A 20959-nucleotide genomic window follows, 5' to 3' on the forward strand; every position below is an offset into this window, starting at 1 on the left:
GAACATTTTCCCGCTGGAGCCCCACTAAGTGCAGCTGCTGCGGCAGTTGCAGCTGCGGCTGTAACTGCAGCTCCAGCTGTTGCTGCTGCAGCTGCTGCGTTGCAGACCACACCGTTGTTTAAGCCAAAGGCCAAAAGGCACAAGAGATAAATAATCAGCTGCGGAGGCAGAAACACAAGCCCTAAGGACAGCAGGAGCAGTAGAGCTGGCGCTGGTGCTGCTGCACCTGCTGCCACACAGTGGTCTGCCAGCAACAGACACAAAGCCGCCTCTGGTGGAGAGTGGATGCTGCAGCCTCTGGTGCCTGCCCCTTGCTGCACTGGCTGCACAGCCGCAGCAGCTGCTGCTGCGAGCACAGCAATAACAGCAGCAGCAGCAGCAGCAACGCTGAAACCAGTGGTCAGCGACTACTGCCGAAAGGCGCACTGCACAGAAACCGAAACAACCCATGCGGCAGCAGCAACGGCAGCCGCAGCAGCAGCAGCAACAGCAGGCACAGCGGCAAGATGGCTGGGTGTGAGTTGCTGCAGGGCCTTGCTGCAGAGGCCCTGTACTGCTGCATCAGAAATGATGACGAGGTAAGCAGGCTGTCGGTACACCCTAGCCCCCGCTGGTGCTGCAGCTGCAGCTACTGCAGCGTAAGCTGCTGCTGCGGCCATTGCTGCTTCTGCTGCTGCTGCTGCTGCGCTTTTTGTCCGTTGCTTTTTCTTCCTTCGTTGCCGCTGCTGCTGTTTCTTCTGCTTCACTTGCTGGTGGTGCTGTCACTCCTACTGCTGATTCTGCTCTTCTTTGTACTGCTGCAGCTGCCAAGGAGTGCTGCTGCTGCCCTCACGGAGTTGCTGCAGAGTGTGGGGCCGCTGCTGCTGCGTCGCATAGGAGCAGAGGCGGACCTGCTGCTGCATCGAGTCCGAACGTCTGCAGCAGGAGCTGCAGCGGGCGCGGAGGATGAGAAGCGCCTGTGGCAGCTGCTGGAGGTGCTGCTGCTGCAGCTGCAGCAGCTGCCGATCGCCCTGCAGCAGCAACTGTGTTCTTGTGTCTCGCTGCAGCTAGCCCCCTCAGGCCCTCCCCTCAGAAGAGCAGGAAGCAGCAACAGCAGCAACAGCAGCAGCATCTTCACTTCATCTGCTGTGCGCCCATCCCCCTTTGTGGGGGGAAGCGCTTTGCTGCGGCGCTCTGTGTCCTCAGCAGAGGACGTCACTGTTGCTGCTGCTGCTGCTGCGTCTTTAGCAGCAGCAGGGACTGCAGCAGCAGCAGGATCAGCAGCTCAAGCCACGATGCTCGCGGGGAGGCCAATGAGACGCTGCCTACCGTGTTTGCAGCAGCAGCCTCCCCCGCAGCAGCTGCTGTTGAATATGGCGAACAGCAGCACCGCCCATCACCGTGCTGCAGGGGAGACGCAGGAGCAGCAGCAGGAAGCAGCAGCAGCAGGCTTTGCTGCTGGCACGTCGCCCACAGCAGCAGCAGAACAGCAGCAGCAGCAACGCGCCAACTTGGCCCAGAGGTTCCAGCAGGCTGGAGACGCCCTTTCCCCTCGGCGCTTCATGAGGAGAATGAGTTCGCCGCAGCGCCTGCAGCAGCCGCTGCAGCAGCAGCAGCAGCTCTACACTGCAGCAAGTCTTCAGGAGCGCGTGACGCTGCGGCGGAAGCACTTTTTAACCATCTGGATAGACACTGCATCCGCAACAGGCGCTGCTGCTGCTGTCCTTGCCCGCGCAGCAGCAGCTCAACTTGCAACAGCACCATCAGCAACAGCACTAGCAGCTGCAGCAGAAGCAGCAGCTGCTGCAGACGTGGTGTCCCGGAGAGAGCGCTGCATGCAGCAGCAGCAGTTCCTGCTGCTCACGTGGCTGCGGCAGCTTTCTAGCGCCCTGAAGGCAACAGTTATGTCTTCTACAGCCACAAAGCGGCAGCAGCAAGACTGCAGCACAGTTAATGGGCTGCTGCAGCTGCAGCGCATGCAGCTGTTGCCAGTGTGCACGCTGCTTGGCGTTGCTGCGGCTGCAGTGGGGTGCCTGCGGAGCGGCTTCCTTGCTGCGTCTGTTGCAGCAGAGCGACAGCAGCAGCAGCGGGGGCAGCAGCTGCTGCTGCAGGTGCTGCAGGAGCTGCAAGAGCTTGCAGAAGTGCTTGGGGGAGAAGGACGGCCTCGAGCAATCTCCAGCGGCCTCTTATCCCAGCAGCTGCTGCAGCGGCAGCTGCAGCAGCGCGTGCAGCCGCTGCTGCTGCTGCTGCTGTGTGAGCTAAGAGACACGTCGCTCCTGGCTCTAGCAGAGGCAGCAGCAGCAGCAAAGGCTGCGCCGCGTCTTGCTGCTGGCAGCAACCTATCCGTCCCACCCACGCCATGCGAATCGCAGCAGCAGCAGCAGCAGCCGCAGCAGCTGACAGCAGCTGATGTGCTGCTGGGTGCGCGGCAGCAGAAGCTGCAGCAGCTGTTGTTTGCTGTTGCCCTTGAAGAAATGCGTCTTTGCACAGCAGACAGCCGCAGCGACGAGCTCTCAAGCCCTTCTTTGCTGCAGCCGGTTGCAGCAGCAGATGCTGCAGGTGCGTGCATGGAAGCAGCAGCAGCGCCGGCATCAGCAGCAGCAGCAGCTGCTGCTGCTGCAACTGCTGCGGCCCGCTGCAGCGCCGACACCTGGTGGAGCTGCCGCGTTATTTCTCGCTGGCTGCTGCTGCTGCACTTGAGCACTTGGGGAGCAGCACCAGTATCAACCGCAGCAGATGCAGCAGGTGCAGCAGCAGCAGCTGCAGCAGGCTCGCCCAGGCAAATGCTTGAGCTGTTCCGCTGGAGCATGCAGCAGCTGCAGCAGGGGTTGCTGCCGTTGCGGCGGGCTTTGCCACGCCTTCCCCAGCTGCAGCAGCAACTGCTGCATTTGTCGCAGCCAAGGCAGCAGCAGCGGCTCGTGGTGCAGCTGTCGCAGCAGCTGCAAGAGCAGCAGCAGCTGCTGCTGCAGAGCATGAGCTCGCTGCTGCGCCACCGCATCCGCAGGCTTGAGGCAGCAACAGTTTGTTTCTTTGCTGCAACCCAGCAGAGTCAGCAGCAGGGAAAACAGCAGCAGCAGCAGCAGCGGCAAAAGCAGCAGCTGCTGCGGCAGCGCACCCAAGACTCATCTTCACAGGGTGACTCCCTACTGCTGCTGCAGGCCGACTCCGCGTTGCAGGAATTTGCTGCTGAGTGCAGCAGCAGCAGCATGCGATACAAGTCGGACGTGACTGCAGCACAGCTTGGGGATATTTGTGCGCTTTTTATGCGGCAGCAAGAAGCCCGCTGTTTGTCCCTCATGCTGCAGCTGCTGCATTCTCGCCAGCAGCAGCAGCAGCAGCTGCAGCTGCTGCTGCAAGTGCTGCAGCAGCCGCAACACCGGGATCCGGAAGGCGGATGGAAGGCTCCAAGTGCCAGTGCTGCACCTGTTGACGTAGGCGCATGATCGACTTACGCGTAGCCAGCTACAGCAGCAGCAGCAGCAGCAGCAGCAGCAGCAGCTACAGCCGTCAGCAAAAGCTCGTAGTCTAGGCCTTACCCACACAACAGCTCATTACCTGATGCTGGGAATGCTGCCATTGCTGCTGCTGCTGCTTTGGTTTTTTTTTTTGCTGTTCATTTTGCTGCTGCTGCAGTAAGTAAACTTCCCTTGGGCCTTATTGTGAGTGTGCATGCGCTTCAGCTGCTTCTGCTGCAGCTCCTGCCGCAGCCGTCGCTGCTGCTGCTGCTGGGGACAGTGCAGCAGCAGCTGGTGTCAGCTTTTGCGGCTCCAGCCACAGTACCAGCGGGGCCCAGACATAAGCGCGCTCCAGATGAAGTTTCTTTTGCTGTTGCTGCTGCAGCAGCTGACCTGGCTTCTCAACAGCAAAGACATGCGCAGCAGCAGGCGGCGTTGCATGCAGCCGCCGCCGCAGCAGCAGCAACTGCAAGAGCCCTCAAGGGTTGTTCTTGCTCTTGTTGCAGCTGCAGCAGCAAAGCAGCAACCTTTATGATATCCCTCACTGCGGATTCTCTGCGAGTCGCAGCAGAAGAAGCAGCAGCGTCTCTCTTGAACACAGGAGCAGCAGCAGCAGCAACAGCAGCAGCAACAACAACACCGACGCCCTGCCTTTGGGAGGCCGCTGGCTCAACTCTCGCAAGAGGCATTGGCGCGTGCTTCCTGCTGCAGCTACTGCAGCAGGAGCCGCACACGACTGCCGAAGGCAGCAGCAACAGCAGCCACAAACTGCAGCAGCTTGTGTCGCGCAGGCAGCAGCAGCAGCAGCGGACAGACACCGCGTATGGCGAAGCTAGGTCCTCTATATTAGGAGATATTGCTGCTGCTGCTACAGGCGCATTCGTCACTGCAGCAGAAAAACGTGCTGCAGCAGCCGCAGCAGCTGCAGCGAGCGCTGCCATTTGTTGCCACTGCCTTACGCTGCTAGCTGAAGCAGCAGTAGCAGCAGCCGCTGCAGGACGCGTTTTGTGTTTATCTTTCCGATCCACTCTCACACAGTACGCTACTGCAGCTTTTGCGGATGCTGTCGTTGCATCTGTTGCACCTGCTGCTGCTGCCATTGCTGGTCCTGCTGCTGGTACATCTGTTGCTGCTGCAGCTGCTGCATCTTTGCATGCACTGATGTTTTCACCGCCTACTACTGAGTTTGCTTTCAGCACCGATTGATTCGGTTAATTGAGCCAACTTGTTAAATATATAGCGCTGCTGCTGCTGCACTTGCTGCTGCTGCCGATGCTGTGGCTGCTTCAGGCTGTTTTTTCTAGGGCTGGATGTATCCCTGAGAATTCATTGGAGTCTCAAAGGCCACTCCAAGACTCACCCAGCATGTCAGATTACACAGCTGCTGCTGCTGCTGCTGGAGCTTCTGCTCCTTTCGGTGCTGCTGCTGCTGCTGCTGTGGCTGTTGCTACTCTGGCACTGCTGCGGATGCTAGTTGCTTCTGCGAGCTATTTGTGCTGTTGCGTCTGCTGTATCATTAACCCAGGCACTGCTCTTGGCCTGCTGCTGCTGCTGCTGCTGCTGGTGATGCCGTCCTCTGCTGCTCCTGCTGTTTTGCCTCTCCTGATTGGGACTGCTGCCCTTGTCAGCTACTTCGTTGATTTTGCTGCTGCTGCATGCATTCGCGGTGGACCCCTGTTTTGCTGCAGCACCTGCTGCGCTGCGACTTCGACACGAGCTGCTGCATTTGGGCCGCGCCCTTGTCATCTGCGGACAGCAGCAGCAGCAGCAGCAGCAGAAGCAGCAGCAGAAGCAGCGGCAGTACCAAGCTTGTTGTTCCGTTCACGCTCCGTACTATGCACCGTCAGCTGCAGCAGCTGCTGCAGACGTAAGCTAGCACCGTTACTACCCCTGCAGGAGCAGCACTGTGGAAGCATTGCCAGCAGCAGCAGCAGCAGCACTTTTTTTGCCCTTGTGTGGCTTTGTCTGCAGCTGTGGCTCAATGTTGCACTGCATGCGGACATTGAATGTAATTCAACTGGGGAGAGGAGGCAGCAGCAGCAGCAGCAGCAAAAGCAGCACAAGCAGCCGCAGAAGCATTCTCATCTGCAGCAGCAGCAGCAGCAGCAGCACAGGGAGGTCCTGCGCGCGCTGCTACACACCGCAAGCCTATTAACGGGCCCCGTAGTTGAAAGCCATTTCTTTATGTTGCGCAGCAGCAGCTTTGTAAGTGGTGACGCTGCTCATGTGAGTTTCGCTGCATGCAATGCTGCTGCCCTTTGCGTTGCTCCACCTGCTGCAGCTGCTGTCTTTGCTGCTGTAGCTCACCCTGCAACTATCAGCTCGCTGAGCCGGACGACCACTGCAGCCGCTGTTGCTGCTGCTGGTCCTGCTGCTGCTGGCGGCACTGCTGTGTTTGCTGCAGACTCACCTGCCAGCGGATGCTGCTGCTAGCTCGTTGCCCCGTCCCCTGTTACAGCTGCTTCAGCAGCAGCAGCAGCAGCAAGAGCAGCCGAAGCAGCAGGAGGACCTTTCCCAAAGTCACGCCGAGCGAAGGCTGCATCAGGCTGCAGATACATGCGCTTTGGCAGCAACGTTTGCTGCTGCTTGTCACAGAGCAGCGGTACATACCGCATCACTGCGGCTGCTGCTGCTGCTGATGCTGCTGCTGCTGCTGGTTTTCTGCTTTGTCTGGTACTGGCGGCTTTATTTTTCAGCCGTTTGCACTTGTTTATTGAAGCTTATCTGTATCTGCTGCTGCTAAATTTTCTGCTGCTCTTTTTACTTCTGATGCTGCTGCGATGCAGAGCGGCGGCAGCGCCTGTGAGGCGTTGCGCTGCCTCCATGCAGTTACGGACTGCAGCAGCAGCAGCAGCAGCAGCAGCAGCGGCACAAGTAACGGCATATCTAGCCCTGCTCAAGAGGCCAAGAGGGTTCTCAGATGTGCGTAAACATTAAAGGATGCTGCGGCTGGTGTGCTGCTGCTGCAGTTTCTGCTGCGCTGCAGATGAACCCAATGTCAGCGCTTCGAGCTGCAGCAGGAGACTTCAGCTGTCTGCTGCTGCTGCTTCAACTGCTGCTTGTGCTGCTGTTGGTGCCACAGGGAAGGCTTTAATGCTAGCGGTTGAGCGGTGGGCTCAAGCGCTTGTCGCTGGGCGCAGCAGCAGCAACGGTTCGGCCAGCAGCAGCAGCAGGAGTTGCTTTGCTGCCTTGTGCAGCAGCTGCAGCAGGCGGAGCGGCAGTAGTTCCTACTGCGCATGCACTCCAGAGGCAGCAGCTGTGGCAGAGGTACAGCAGCGGCCGCTGTGGTTTCTGCTGCTCCTGCTGGATTTGCTGCTATTGCTGCTCATTTAGCTGCGCGGGGCTACCGCGCCGCCGTCAGCTGTCTGCCGCTGCTGCTCATGCTGCTGCTGCTAATTCTGCTGCTGGCGCCAAAGGAAGTTCAAAAGCCTTACTGTTTTGCTGCTCTAGCTCCTGCATGCGCTGCTGTCTGCTGTAGGGGGCTGTGGCTCTTCTGCTGCTGCTGCCTGCTGCTGTGAGGTGCAGCCCGAAGGCGCCACAGCAGCAACGGTGGAATTTCGGGTGCATGCAGCCGCAGCAGCAGCAGCAACAGCAGCAGCAGGAGCCCTTCCCTATTGCCCCGGCAGCAATCGCATCTCTGCTGCAGCAGCTGCTTGACGCTGTTCCGGCTGCAGCGCAGAGCAGCAGTTTCGTGGGGGCTCTGCTGCAGGTGGGCCTTTGCTGCTGCTGCTGCTGCTGGTTCTCAGCCTGCTGCTGCTGCTGCGGAAGCTGCTGGTGTTGCTGATGGCCTGATATTGGCTTGTGTCATTGGCTGCATTTAGTGCCATTCTCCGAAGCAGCGAATTTGCCCTTTTGTTTACTTTTTGCAGGTTTTTGTGTTGCTGTTCTCCAAAGAAGAGAAGCAGCAAAAGCAGCAGCAGCAGTTCTTGCGACAGCAGCAGCAGCAGCTGCTGCAAGGCCACAAAAGGCAGGATGAGCAGAACGGACAAGTCCAGGAGCAACAGCAAGATACGCTTCCGAATACCTCCGCGCTGCTGCAGCTGCTGCTGCAGCAGTTGCTGCACTCATGGGCTGCGAAGGGAGTTGCTGGATTGGCGCTTTGTCTTTTCGGTGCCCTTCTACTAGTTGATGTGGACCAGCAGCAGCAGCAGGAACTGCAGCAACAGAAGCTGCAGCAGCAACAACAGAAGCAGCTGGTAGAAACCGAAGAAAACTATATAGTAGAGACCCCGCTGCTCCAGCAGCGAGTACATTTGCTGTCTCTGGAGCTGCTTCTGCTAATTTTAGAAGGAGCAGCAGCAGCACGCCGACGCTCTCTGGTGGCCGGAGAGGACGCAGCAGCAGCAACAGCAGCAGCAGCGACTAGCGAGTGGCGGCAGCTGCAACCAGATGTGGCAGCTCAGCTGCAGCAACTGCAGCAACTGCAGCATCAGCAGCTTAAGTCGCTGCAACCGAAGCTCCCGACACAGCAGCAGCAAGCCCTTAATGCCGCTTTTCTTGCTGCACGGTCAACACAGCAGCAGCTTCTGCAGCGCTGCTGGTTGATGCTGCTGCGAGAGTCTTTCAGCAGGTTGGGGAAGTGTTCCGAAGCAGCAGCAGCTGCTGCTGCACCTTTGCTACTGCAGATAAAAGTGCCTCGGATTTTCCAGTCTGCTGCTACTGTACAGAGCGCAACACTGGAGTTGACGAGGCTCCAGCTGCTGCTGCAGCAGCAGTCGCAAGCATTCGTGCCTCTGTTCAGCTGCAGCAGCAACAGTCGCCCCCAGCGAGCTGTTGCTGCTCCTTCTCCGGATTTGCTGTTGCGCATTGCTGGCCAAACAAGTTGTGCTGCCGCTGCAGCTTACGGGCCGCTGCTGCACATGCAGCAGTGGCGAGATGAGCTGCTGCAGAACATGTCGCGGCAGCTAGATCTACCCGGACTGCTGCTGCAGCAGCAGCGGCTGCTGTTGCAGCCGCAAGACAAAGTCGTGCAGCAGGGCCATCTCGCTTGCGGGGGCAAGAGGGAAGCCTTTGCTGCGCAGCTTCAGCTGCTGCACCAGCAGCAGCTGCTGCTGCAGGAGCAGCACGCGAGCACAAGGCGCAGCACGCTTCGCTACAGCTTAGAAACCCTAGCTACTCAAATGTGGGGCCGCGCAGCAGGTCCATCAGCAGCAGCAGCTGCTGGTGGCGCTCGTGCTGCTGCTGGGGAATCAGACTTGCCTGAGCTGCTCGACGCCTCCGCAGACGACTGCAGCAGTGGCAGCGGGCCCTGCTGCTGCAGCAGAGGCAGCAGCTGCGCCAGCAATACGGCTTCAGCAGCAGCAGAAGCGACAGTGTCCCTCCCTCTGGCTTACTTGCTGCTTTCAAAGTTTGCTGCGCGCAGCGGAGCCACGGCAACTCTGCAGCTGGGGTTGGAGCAGCTGCAGCGCAGCAGCATTCTTGGGGGTCCTGTTTCTGCGGGGCGGCTGGACAGCGCCTTGCTGCTCTTCACGGTCCTTCGCTGCTGCCTTTCTGCAGCTACTTGCTGCTGCTGCTGCTGCTGCCCACAGCAGCAGCAGCAGCGCGGCACTGCCTGCTGCTTGGCCCTTCAGGATGGAGCCTCCATTCAGCACTTGCTGCTGCAGTGCAACAGCACATTTGCTGCTGAGCAGCAGGCGCTGCTGCGTGGCAAAGGTGCAGTGTCTGGCGCGCACATGCAACGGCTGCTGCTGCTGCGGTGTACGTACACTGCAGTTTGCTGCTTCCTTCAGCGCCCACCAAAGGAAGGCTGGCTGCGCCCGTGTGAATGCGCTGATGTCAGAGCAGCGGCAGGAGCTGCTGCAGCTGCTGCAGCTGCTGCTCTCCCTGCAGGTGCGTTTTGGCCAGCACCAACTAGAAGCCCTAGCAGCGGCAGCAGCAGCAGCAGCAGCAGCCGCGCGTGCTTTTGCTCCCCCAAGCAGCGACTCGCGACCCTCGCGGAATCAATGGCCTTCATTGCAGACATACTAGAGCCGACCAAGCTCGACAGCAGCAGCAAAAGGAACAGCTGCTGCAGGAACTGCTGCAGCTGCCGCATGAGCAAGTGCTGCAGCACTCTCTGCAGCGAGTCAACCAAGGGTTGCTTTGATTGCTGCAGCAGCACCAAACGTGTATCACGCCGACATCAACTACCCACTGCTGGTGTTCCTGGCTGCAGCAGCAGCAGCTCTTGCTGCAGCAGCAGCAGCTCATGCGTCATTAAACAAAGGGCCCCTCCTGTTGCTGCGCTTCTACGGCTACTGCTGCTAGAGGAAATAGAGCGCCTCGCAGCAGCCTTCTGCTATGTCGTGCCCCAAATTGCTGCTGATGCAGCAGCAGCAGCAGAAGCAACTGCAGCGGCCGCTGGAGCAGCATCTGTTGCGATGGAAGCGAGAGCCGCAGCAGCAGCTCAGACTGCCAGCAGCGGCAGCAGCAGCACCAGTACATCCGTAGAGAGTGTCACACCTCATAGGCTTTATATACTGGAGCTTGCAATGCGTGCAGCAGCAGATGCTGCAGCCTGTGCTGCTTCAGCAGTTCAGTGGCCCGCTGTTGCAGTTGCTCCACACAGGGACTTGTGGCTGCTTCGACGCCTTCTGCAGCAGCAACCATCGACAGCAGCAGCAGCAGCAGTCAGGCGCAGCAGCAGCAGCAGAGGTGCCTCAGCTGACAAACAGCCGCAGGGGCCGAAAAGGAAGCAGAAGAAACGCAGAGAGCTGAGCACAGACTCTGCAGCAACAGCGGGTGGAGCGACAGCAGCAGCAGCAGCAGCAGCAAATATGCTGTTGGATGCCCCAGTGTCTCTTGTTGCTGCAGCGGCTCAACGGCTGCAAGCCTTTCCCTTCTTCGTTGCTGCTGCGTAAGCTACCAAGACTTTTTGAGCTGCTGCTCGTGCTGCAGCAGCTACCGCTGTCGCTTCTGAGTCGCCGCAGCAGCAATTATAGAACCGCAGCAACCTCAAGGTGCTGCAGCAACCGCAGCACGACGCAGCGATGTAGCAGCTGATTTGTTGCGTGTGATCTGATGCAGCGAGACATGTGCTGCTGCTGTTGCAGCGGCAGATGACCCCACGCTGGCAGTGAGAGAATTGCTGCTGCAGCAGCAGCAAACGCCTGCCGGCGGTGCTGCTGTTCTGTGGCGCCTGCTGCTGCTGCTGCTGCAGCAACAGGTGGTGGACTGCATACGGCCTTCACTCGTAGCAGGAAACAGCCATATTTACGGGGCTGCTGCAGAGACACCGCAGCCCTCCCAGAAGGAGCGGCAGCGCCACAAGCAGCAGCAGCAACAGCAAATGCAGCACGCGCAGCAGGTGCGGCCTCTGCCGGCACTGGGTCTGGTCATACGTTCTCTCCTTTACTGCTCCAACTCTTTGCCTGTTCATGGTTTGCTGCTGCTACTGCAGCAAAGCACGGCAACAGCCCTTGCAGCGGCCTGCTGCATTAGCAGCAGCAACAGCAGCAGCAGAAACAACAGCAGGCGCCACAGCATAGACAAATCAGCTGCTGTCAGTGAGGTTGCGGCTGTTGGACCTATTCAGATTCTGCGTGCTGCAGCCTGTCAGGTGCTCATGCTCAGCAGCATCAGCAGCAGCAGCAGCCATAGCAGCAGCAGCAAAGTACAGGTGACGCAGCAGCAGCATCTATTCTCTTTCCTGCAGCCCCAGCTGCTGCAGGCCCTTCGCGTAGACCCGGGGAGAGCTCTGGAGGTTGCCCTTATTGCCGACTTCTGCAGCCAGCAGCAGCACCACCCGTTGCAGCAGCAGCAGCAGCAGCAGCAAGGCAGTGGACTTAAAGACAGAGACAAATGCACCTACAGGCAGCTGTCGCTGGCCATGCAGATTGACTCTGCTGCGAATGTAAAAAGGCTCATGCAATTCTGCTGCTGCTTCATATTAGTCAATAAATGTTTCTTTCTAAGTTATTTTTTAAATATGGTATTATGTACATTCAAGGAAAAAAGGGTCCTTTTGCTTTTAGCTGCTAAGACCCCGCCTTGCTGCTGCTACTGCTGCAGTCCAATGTGCTGCTGCTTCTCTGCTCGCTGTGAGAGCTTTTCCCTCCGCCTGCTGCAGCTGCCAGCCTCTTTTTGCATGCAACATTTGCTGCTTCTCTGTTTGGTCTTTTTAACTGCTTCGGGGCCTCTTGATTTGCTGCTGCTGCACTCTCTTCGGCTTTGTCGCTGCTGCTGCGCTGCTGCAGCTGGAGGGCAGCGACCCCCTCGCCGCGAAAGCCAAGCAGCTGCGAGTAAGGCAACAGCGGAGCTTTGCAGCTGAGGGTTTAGGGTCTAGAGTTTAGGGTTTGGGGTCTAGCGTTGGGGTCCGAGGGATTGGAGTTAAGAAATTAGGGCCTAAAGTTTAGAACCAAGAAATCCACTGCAGCAAATCTTGGCCTCAGGGCTTCATTGGCTTTTGCTGCTTCCCACAGCCAGTGAGGGGTGCTGGGCTGCCCCTGTTGCAGCAGCTGCCGCTGCTGCCGTTGCTCCGCTGCATTGGCAGCTGCTGCTGCTGCTGCTGCTGCAGTGGGAGCTGCTCCGTTTGATGGGCGCTGGAGCTCGCGATTACTTGGAGCGCCAGCTGCATTATTGGAAGACTATTATAGGGCTGAGGTGAGCAGCAGAAAAACTTTGCTGCTGCCAGATGGGGCATTATTTGCTGCTGTTTGCATGCGCTGCTGCTCTTTGCCTCTGACCGCTACAACCTAAACCCTGTCACCCTTCCTAAACCCTAAACCATAAACCCTAGACCCTGTCTGCGTCTCTTGCTTTCCTCTGTGTCTTTTTTCTACTTGCCACTGCCTCCGTCTTTTTGGCGTTTTTTTCTGTACTTGTCCCACTGCCGGGATTTCTGTGTGTCTCCTCCTCACAGCATCAGGGCTTAGGGCTTAGGGTTTAGGGTTTAGGGTTTGGTACTGCGTGCCGTTTTGCGTCTGTCAGTGGGCAAGCAGTGAGCCTTCCCCCCTCTGCGCGGAAGGCCTTTTTTGTGCAGCAAATTAGAGAGCTGCAGGTAAACCCCAAACCCAAAAAACTTCTCAATTCTGAATTTGCTGCAGCACCTCAGCCCCATGCTTGTATTCTGGGTTGCTTTGGCAATGTGTTGCTGCTATTGCTACTGCTGCTGCTACTGCTGCAGGTGATACTGCTGCTGATGCTGCTGCTGCTGCAGCTGTTTCCGCTACTGCTGCAGGTGATACTGCTTCTGCTGCTGACGCTGCTGCTGCTGCTGCTGCTGCTGTGGTTGTGTACGCAGAAGACGATGCCGTGCGAGGGCTTTTGGCTGCTGACAGAAGAAGTCAAAATTGCGCGGCCTTTGCCTGAGTCGGCAGAGGCGATGCAATCAGCAGTGAAGGTGCCTGCTGCTGCTGCTGCTGCTGCTGCTGCTGCTACTTGCCAGCGGTTTCTTGTGTCTGCCTGCTTCATTCTCTCTTCTTTTCTTGCCTTTTATTTTTGTCTTTTGTTTTGAATTGCATCTGTGTCTTCTTGTCTGAATATATCTGTCAGTCTGCCTCTCGGGCCTCTTGAGGCTCCTCTCTCAGCCATTTTTTTCTCTTCTGTCTTTTCTTGTTCTTCCACTCTTGCTTCTCCTTGTCTTTCTGTGCCTGTTTGCTTTTTTATATTTCATTGTTGCTGCTCGCCCAGTTTGCTGCGTCTCTGCTTGCGGCGGCTGCCCTTTTGCTGGTGCACCCGCTGCTGCTGCAAGAATTGCTGCTGTTGCCGCAAGCACTACTGCTGCTGCTGTTGCTGCAAGCATTGCTGCCTCTGCTGCTCCTGCAAGCGCTGTGCTCCTCGAGACACAAGGCGAAGCGCGGGCACAGGACAACGCAGAGCCTCTGAGAACAGACAGGAGAGCAGAAGCAGCAGCAGCTCAGCAGCAGCTGCAACAAAGCAAACATGAATTGTCTGCTGCTCTTCTTTAGGCTCCTTTCCTCTTGTCTTTTGAAACTGCTGGAGGCGCAGATAAGCGCTCATGCATCTTCAAGCTGCTTGACGACCTGCAGCAAGACGCTCTCGCCGTACAGGCAACTAGGGTTCGTCTTGACAGCTGCTGCTGCTGCTGCTGCTGCTGCTACCTTTGCTGTGTACTCTGCTGCTGCTGCTGCTGCGTTCGGCGCTGTTGTTGCCTCAAGGCCTTTGTTTGTGCTGCTGCTCTTCGGCCTATGCTGTGTCGTTTTTTGCTGCTGCGGACGGCTCCGTGAGTCCTGAACCCATTGCCGCTGCTATTGGCTTTGCTGCTGGGGGTCTTGCTGCAGCTGCGGCTGCATCTTCTGGTGCAGTGTTGCAGCCACCTTGTCTAAATCTGGGACGAGGCAGCTACCGCTGTTGCTGTGGCTGTCTTGCCTTTGCTGCTGGCTTTGCAATGAACTCCAGGAGCAACAATGCAGTTGCTGCTGCTGCTACTTCTGCAACTGCTGCTGCTGCTATTTCTGCTACTGCTGCTGCTACTACCTCTGCCACTGCTGCTGCTGCTGCAGATGTGCCTGTCCACGCTGAGTCTAGCTGGGGAATCTTCTTGGCTGCGGCCTTACGGTGTCACTGCTGTCATTCAAAAGGCAGATACAGCAGGGCAGCAGCAGCAGAAGCAGCAGCAACGATGCAGGAGCAGCAGCAGCAACTGTGACATGGCTCACGGCTTTCCTAGTTCTTCCGCAACAGATGCGGCAGAGTCTGTAGCAGCAGCCGCTCCTGCTGACAGCAGCAGCAGCAAAAGCAGCAGCCTGCCTGTAGTGCCTGACGGGCTCTCATCTGATTCGCCTGCTGCTGCTAAAGGCGCAGCAGGCTCTGTGGCAGCAGCAGACTTTCCATTCGCAGCAGCAGTGGCAGCCTCATCGTCTGCTGCAGTAGCGTCACAATCGTCAGCAACAGCAACTTCAGCAGCAGCAAGAGGGCGAGGCGCAGGCTCCCAGTTTGGGGGGGCCGTTTCTGTTGTCGATAATGCCTACAGCCGCCACCAGATTGGAAAGACTTTTGGTTGTTCTTTGGTTGAGTTTTTTGCACTGGCCTTTCCTAAGGGCAGCAGAGTCGGCAGCAGCAGCAGCAGCAGACGCAGCAGTCTCAAGCGCAGCGCCACAGCGACATTGGCGGCCGACGGAGATCCGCAAAATGCAGCAGCAGCAGCTGCTGCTGCTGCTGCTGCGGCAGCCGCGGCAGCAGCTGCAGGCAGGGGCTCTCCAGTAGGACTGGCCGATAGCAGACAGTTTTTAGGAGGCACCGAGGAAAGTGATATTGACGAGCTGCAGCAGCTGCAGCAGCAGCAACAGCATCAACTGCAGCCAGCGCTGCAACAACCTGTGGGAAGCCCGCAGCAACAGCAGCAGCAGGAAGAGCTGCTCTTGAGCCAAAGACCTAGCCGCATACCTTTGGAAGTTGCAACACAGAACTTCGCCGACTCCTTAGCTGCGTATGCTGTTTTCAGCTACCTGCTGCAGGTTCGTGCTGCTGCTGCTGCTGCTGCCTCTGCTGCTGTCCGTTCTACGGTTCTGAGCCTGCGCTGCATCGTATTTGCCTCGTTCCTTTTGTTAATCTTATCCTCTTTTCCTCGCTTCCTTTCTGCCGCTGCTGCTTGTTGCTGCTGCTTGCTGCTGCTGCTGCTGCTGCTGCTGCGCTGCGGTGGGGGCCAGGTGAAAGACCGGCACAACGGGAACGTGCTGCTGTCGGTGCGTTCTGGGCGTTTGCTGCACATCGACTTTGGCTTTATGCTGGCGATGTCCCCTGGGGGAGATATGGCCTTCGAAAGAGCTCCTTTCAAACTCACTGCGGAAATGGCCAATCTCCTGGGCAAGGAACACGGCGTGCTCTTCAGGGACTTCTCCACCAAATGCATCCGCGGGTGAGCTCCTGCTGCGGCTGCTCCCTCTGCTGCTGCTGCTGCTGCTGCTGCTGCTGCTTTGGCTGTTGCTGCAGCAGCTGCGGCTGCGGCTCCGCTGCGCTGGGCGCCAGGTCGATGAACACCACAGCGGCAACGTGCTGCTGCTCGTGCGTTTCTGCCTTTTGCTGCTATATTTTTTGACTTTTGTTGATTTTCATTTGTCGGTGGCTGTGCTGCTTCCGCTGCCCTTTTCTTTTTTATTTTCATTTTTTTTTCATTTTCGACTTGTAGGGGATTCTACTCTGCCGAAGTGGGCATTTTATAATCTGCGGCTCTTTCTGCTGCTGCTGCTGCTTCTGCTTCTGCTGCTTAGGTTCCTGGTGCTCCGGGAGCAAGCGGACGACTTCATTGCCCTCTTTGATGCAATGCAGCTTTCTCGAATGGCCTGCTTTAAACCCTCTGCCGTAGAAAACCTCAGGTGCCTATTACAGCCTATTGCTTTTAGGGTTTGGGTCTCAGATTTTAGGGTTTAGGGTTTACACGTGAGGCCTGTGGTGCGCCAGTTTGGGCGCATCTTCACGCTTTCGAGTAGATCTGGAGCCAAAAGGGTTAGGGTTTAGGGTTTCTGTACAGGTCCCGTTTTCAACTGCACCTGTCTCCGCTGCAAGCCGCTGCCTTCATGGAGACAAAAATAAGAGAAGCTCTCCAATCATTCACGACGAGGGCTTACGACCTGGTGCAGCAGCTGCAGCAGGGCATTCAACACTGAGTGGTACCGCACCAGCTCGTGCTGCAGCAGCTCGTGCTGCAGCAGCTCGGGCTGCGATATTGCTCAGTGCTGCACGATGCAGTAGCGGTTATCATCGTCAACAGCATATTTTTAAAAGTTTCGTGAATACAGCCAACAAGGGCATGCGCAGCGATACGCCTGTTAGCAGTTGCTGCTGCTGTGGTATTGATTGGAGTTGCTGCCGCTGGTGCTGCTGCAGCTTCTGCTGCTGATTCTGTGCGAATGCAGACTATATGTAAAATGCCTTTTATAGCATTCGTCTTTTGCGCCTAACCTATGAGTTGGTACTTCTGAATCTCGGCTCTGGCATACAGAAAGCATAGCTGGCTGCTGCTGCTGGAGCTGCCGTTTCCAGGCATCACCCGCAGCTTTGCTGCCGCCAGTTGCTGTTGCTTTAGAACTAATCCAAAGTTAGAAAAACCCTTAAGAGTCTAACTAATTCCGTAGCTTTAAGGCTTTAAGCCCAAGCCTGAAGCCCAAGAAATGCAATATAAAGCCATGAACAGGGCTGACTCCGCAGCAACAGAGAAAGGGAGAAACTACAGGATCATGTTTACAAGCTTCAGTATCCCACAGGAAAAAGAAAACGATGAGGTGTTTGTTGCTGCTAGGTGCAGCCTCTGGCTCTGCAAAGAGCTGCTGCCGCTGCTTCCGCCGCGCTTGCCGTAGGCATGCAGTGCGGCTGCTGGCGTGGCCGTATTCTTAAAGAGCTGCCTGTGAAGGCAAGCAGCAGCAGCAGCGAAAGTAAAAGCAGCAAGACGACGTGCAGAGTGCGCCAGGAAGCTGGGAAAGTTCCGATTTCGGACCCAGGAGAACACAGAGTTCACTTCTTAACCCTGGAGAGCTGCCTGCTCTGATTTGTTCGGGCCCCACATGCCACCAGTTTTGTCTGAGACAGCTAGAGAGAATTCGGTGCCGCGGGTGCTGCAGCACAGCTGCAGCAGATGCCGCTGCAGCATATGCGCCGCGTTTGCTGCAGCTGTGCTGCAGCAAATGCGCCACGAGAGCGCCGCTGAAGAGAAGTTACGAATAATCTTCACTGGCAGCAGAAGGCGCTGGAAGGATCAGACGACATATCTGCCCCCTCCCAGCACTTTCGTGGTTTCTTCGAGTTGAAGTCTTTTTCTTTTCTCGAGGCCTTGGAACGCTGGCGTCTGCTCTTTGGGCTCCATATGCAGCTTCTTCGCCGCAGCTTCGACTTTTTCTTTGGTCAAAACATAATTCGGGTTTGTTCGCACTCCCCGAGGAGGATCCATGTGAACGTTTGCCGGGGCGGTGGTTCCAAAAGCCCAGCCATCAGAAAGCTCCTCATCAACTTCCTGCTCAGCAAACACAACTCAAGCTCATACGTTCCGTACACAGCTGCTGCTGCTGCTGCTGCTGCTATGTCTTGCTGCCGATCATTCTGCTGGAGACGGTGGGGTTGGTGCTAACGGCGCAGCGGCCACACCACCTCAACGGTCACAGCTGCATATGCTGAACAGCAACAAAGCTGCAGCAAAGCAGCACGAGAAAGTGCGCTACGTCACCTGCTGCAGCAGCCTGCAAGATGTTATGTCGTTAATGTAGGCCCCGAATTCCCGTAGTCGATCGAACGGTACGATCTTGTCTTTTGGGTGTTTCCGTCGGCTGAACAACCGCAGCAACAACAGCGAAAGCGGCTTCACAAAAGTCAACAAAAACTGGAACGAGGCTACCGCTAGCAGCAACAGCAGTAGCAGAAGCAAGGGCCCAGTCTCATTAAACTCGCCGCGCTTCCCACTACCCAATCAGCATCACAAGCAGCACCAGCAGCAGCAACAGCAATTTACTTGGGCCTGCTTCTTCCAGAGAAAAGCGCAGGTAGGTCTCCCTCTGCTGCTTCGTACAAAAGAATCAATTCAGTATCCATAGCGGCTGCATGTAAGAAAGAAAGGCAAAACGCAAGCCTTGATGGGAAACTGCGTCGCTGTCTGCTGCGAGCTTCTCGCCAGTTCATCTAAAGCATTCTGAACCTCCTTCGGCTCAGCAGCAGCAGCGCAATTTTGCGTTTTAAGCCTAATGCCCCAGGTAAGAAGTTAAGGGTTTCCTGCTTGGAGCAAAGAGCCTCACCTTGGAGTTCTGCATGCATTTCTTGTTGCACGAACAGAGGTGTGGGTGCCTTTGTCTTTGGAGTTTCCACAAAGGGTTTCGGTTGCACAACAAGGTCTTGTTCATATTCGAAGTGGTAACACCAGGGCAGCTTTGACCTGTACTCTCTTTCGCTGTCTTGCTGTGCGTCTTGGCCTTCTTCTTTGTCTACATCCATAGCCGTGTCTATATTTCCACGACTTAATAGGGCTTGCATAACACCACATTTAACTTCCCCTTCTAGAGGCTTTGCCGGGGCCCCCCGCAATAAGCTCCGCCGCTGAAAATCTTTAAAATCCCCTTGTGGGGCCCAGTGTGGGGCAGTTTCTCTTGCATATTCCAAAGCCCATTGAGAGGGCCTCTGGGGTATCTTTTGGGGGGCCTCCTGTGGGTTCAACTGGGGAGTTGGTCCTACCAGCTCTTGGGACATTCTCGTTTCCTTGGAAGCCTGAGTCGGGGGTCCCGCAATGGGGTAAGCTGCCAGGCCCGGTGGACCACTGGACCAGTATCCCGGTGGGAAGCTGGAAAAGGGGCCTCCAGCAGGGGCATTTCCATGCCCTGGGGGCACAAAATAGCCCACCGGGGGCCCCGTTAAAGCTTGTACCTGGGGCCAACCTGGGAAACTCTTTTCTTGAGCCCATTCCACCGAAGATGGCAGACTTTGGGAGGCACTGGGGGGCCCCTCACCGCTGGGCCGGGGGGCCCCCCAGCGCCTGTGGCGGCTTCTTACGTATTTCTCGTAGTCTTCATTGAACTGCCTTTTCAGGATGTCTTTTCTGAAAACAACCTAAAGCAGCAAACACCAAACAGCACATTGTTGCAGCTAGACCTGCGGCTGTTAACAGCAATCTGTAAACCCTCGGCTTTAAAGTCTGAGCCTTTTGAGTTCCGATTCAGTCGACAGTATTATTAAGATGGAGATTTTGAGAGCCCAAAGTTTGAAATAAAGAAAGGCTAAGTGTTTGGCATCTTATCTGAGACTCAAGGCTCACCTGTTCGGTCTTGATGAGATACCTCAGCATCCGAGATCGTCTCCATCTTTCTCTTTCCCAGACGCCCCATTGCTTCCTGCTGTTGAGGCTTGGGCCTTCTTCATAGTCCAGGCCAAAACGCAGCAAGTGCTCTCGGGCTTCTTCAGTCAAAGGGGGCCCCCCGGGACCCCCCAGAAACTTGTCCTGGCTAAGTGCAGGCAGCAACTCCAGAGGCGGGGAGTCGGGCTTCCTGTGGGGCCTCGCGTCCCCGCAGAAGGCCCCACTGCTGCTCTCTGTCTCAGATGCGGACAGCAGCAAAGTTTCAACTTCAGAAAGGGCCCCCTTGTGCACTGCGGAGTGCTTTAGAGAAAGCAAAATACTCTCAAGGGGCCCCCAGTCGCCTCGCGGGACTGCGGGGGGCCGTCGACGCTGCTGCTGCTGCTGCCTAGTCTCGGCGTTTTCCTCACAAGCAGCAAACCACTGCTGCTCGGCAGTAAGCTCCACAAATTCCTGAGACCCCACAGACACAATGCACTTCATCTAGAAATCTCAAAACCTCAAAAGCTCCCCCATCACTCAGCAGCTAAATGCTGCACTGATGCATAAACCCTAAGCTCCAGGCAAATGAAAAGCAGCAGCAGAGTGCAGCAAAACTACGCATTTTGCTGCTCGTGCCTCCGTCCTTCTTGCTCCTGTTCAAGTTTGGCTATCTGGGGACTCCCACAGCCCCTTTTTGTTTTCTCTTGTTCAATTGTCCCTCCATCTCTCTAGTATCTGAGTCTTTCCCTAGCCTCTCCTTTCTCTCCGTATTATTCTTTATTTCCATTCATGTTTAAAGTCTGCTTTGTTTTGTTAAATTGGCTGTCTAAGTAACTGCATAAGGCACTGCCTCTTCTTCTCTGTATTCCTACTTTTGAATAATAACTCTATTTGCACTCGCGCGCCACCGCAGCACGCAAGCCACTCTTCCGGTCTCACCTCCGAGCTTTCAACGCTGCTGCTGCTGCTGCTGCTGCTTCTGCTGCTGCTGCTGTTGCTAGCTATGCTGCTGCTGTCTCGCCTCTCCCCGCTCTCCCCAAGGCCCCCGACTAGGCCCAACCTGGGTGTGTGTCCCCAGTAATTCTGTGGGGCTGCCCACGGCTCTGCTGCAGCTGGCTTAAAGGCAGAGGGGCCCTCTCTAATGGGCTTGGGGGCCCTAGGCGGAAAGGGGTACTCCAGCCCGTTGACCTTTCTTGTGTGGGTCACAACACCGAACCTGCGGAGGTCTGTACGGTTAGATCTCCTCAGCCACTTCAATGTAGGCGCTTCTGTATCATCTGAGGGCTCTTCTTGCTGCGGCAGGACCCTCAGCGAGGACCCTGAGGGAGGGCAGCATCGAGGGCCAGAGGCCCCATCCCGGGGCCCAGCGTGGTGGCGAGGCATGCGGGCTTCGTCTTGGAATTTAACTCATTAAATGTTATTTGGAAGAAAAATCAAGAATTGGGTGTTTTCTACACAAAGGGAAACTCAGCACACCTTTTGCCAGCCACATGACCAGTGGTCTACCAGCTCACCACAGCCGCCACTGAGTTGCAGCACGACTTGCTGTGGCAGCTACGATCTATGCCAAGTTCTACCACAGTGAAAGGTTAACTAATCAGCATTAAGTGGTTTCTTCTTATTAAGTAATAAATGAGTATGTTTTCATCCTTGCAATGCCCATACGTTTACCACCACCTGCGAACACAATGTGTATGCATCGAAGTCTATGCGTCGAAGTCAACTTGATGTGAATGACTCCACATATACACGAATGCACATATATATACACACATACATGCAGATGTAAAGAAGAGAATTAGAAACATTAAAATGCATGGAAATATTAAATTGCAGACGC

General features: G+C 56.5%; 3 protein-coding genes across 3 annotated transcripts; 1 reads left to right on the forward strand and 2 right to left on the reverse strand.

Moving 5' to 3' along the window:
- Nucleotides 1-506: 506 nt before the first annotated feature.
- ETH_00007805 (phosphatidylinositol 3-and 4-kinase domain-containing protein, putative) lies at nucleotides 507-15979 on the forward strand (the record flags this gene model as incomplete). The annotated part of the gene is made up of 21 exons (XM_013374044.1): nucleotides 507-578; nucleotides 804-3410; nucleotides 3660-4471; nucleotides 4725-4801; nucleotides 5123-5301; nucleotides 5406-5660; nucleotides 5839-6036; nucleotides 6221-6356; nucleotides 6517-6701; nucleotides 6913-7143; nucleotides 7304-10269; nucleotides 10440-11265; nucleotides 11609-11653; nucleotides 11929-12014; nucleotides 12342-12411; nucleotides 12655-12753; nucleotides 13322-13432; nucleotides 13877-14830; nucleotides 15023-15231; nucleotides 15584-15688; nucleotides 15844-15979. 21 exons carry the CDS (start codon nucleotides 507-509, stop codon nucleotides 15977-15979), a joined length of 10359 nt encoding a protein of 3452 aa, XP_013229498.1.
- Nucleotides 15980-17064: 1085 nt separating this feature from the next.
- ETH_00007810 (uncharacterized protein) lies at nucleotides 17065-19620 on the reverse strand (the record flags this gene model as incomplete). Its single annotated transcript, XM_013374045.1, has 5 exons — nucleotides 17065-17319; nucleotides 17530-17629; nucleotides 17812-17896; nucleotides 18092-18896; nucleotides 19102-19620. 5 exons carry the CDS (start codon nucleotides 19618-19620, stop codon nucleotides 17065-17067), a joined length of 1764 nt encoding a protein of 587 aa, XP_013229499.1.
- A 312-nt stretch (nucleotides 19621-19932) lies between these two features.
- ETH_00007815 (uncharacterized protein) lies at nucleotides 19933-20502 on the reverse strand (the record flags this gene model as incomplete). The annotated part of the gene is made up of 1 exon (XM_013374046.1): nucleotides 19933-20502. One exon carries the CDS (start codon nucleotides 20500-20502, stop codon nucleotides 19933-19935), a length of 570 nt encoding a protein of 189 aa, XP_013229500.1.
- Nucleotides 20503-20959: the final 457 nt, after the last annotated feature.

Source organism: Eimeria tenella, genomic scaffold (genome assembly GCF_000499545.2).
Source record: "Eimeria tenella Houghton genomic scaffold, Eth_scaff19, whole genome shotgun sequence".
Classification (NCBI taxonomy): Eukaryota; Apicomplexa; class Conoidasida; order Eucoccidiorida; family Eimeriidae; genus Eimeria; species Eimeria tenella.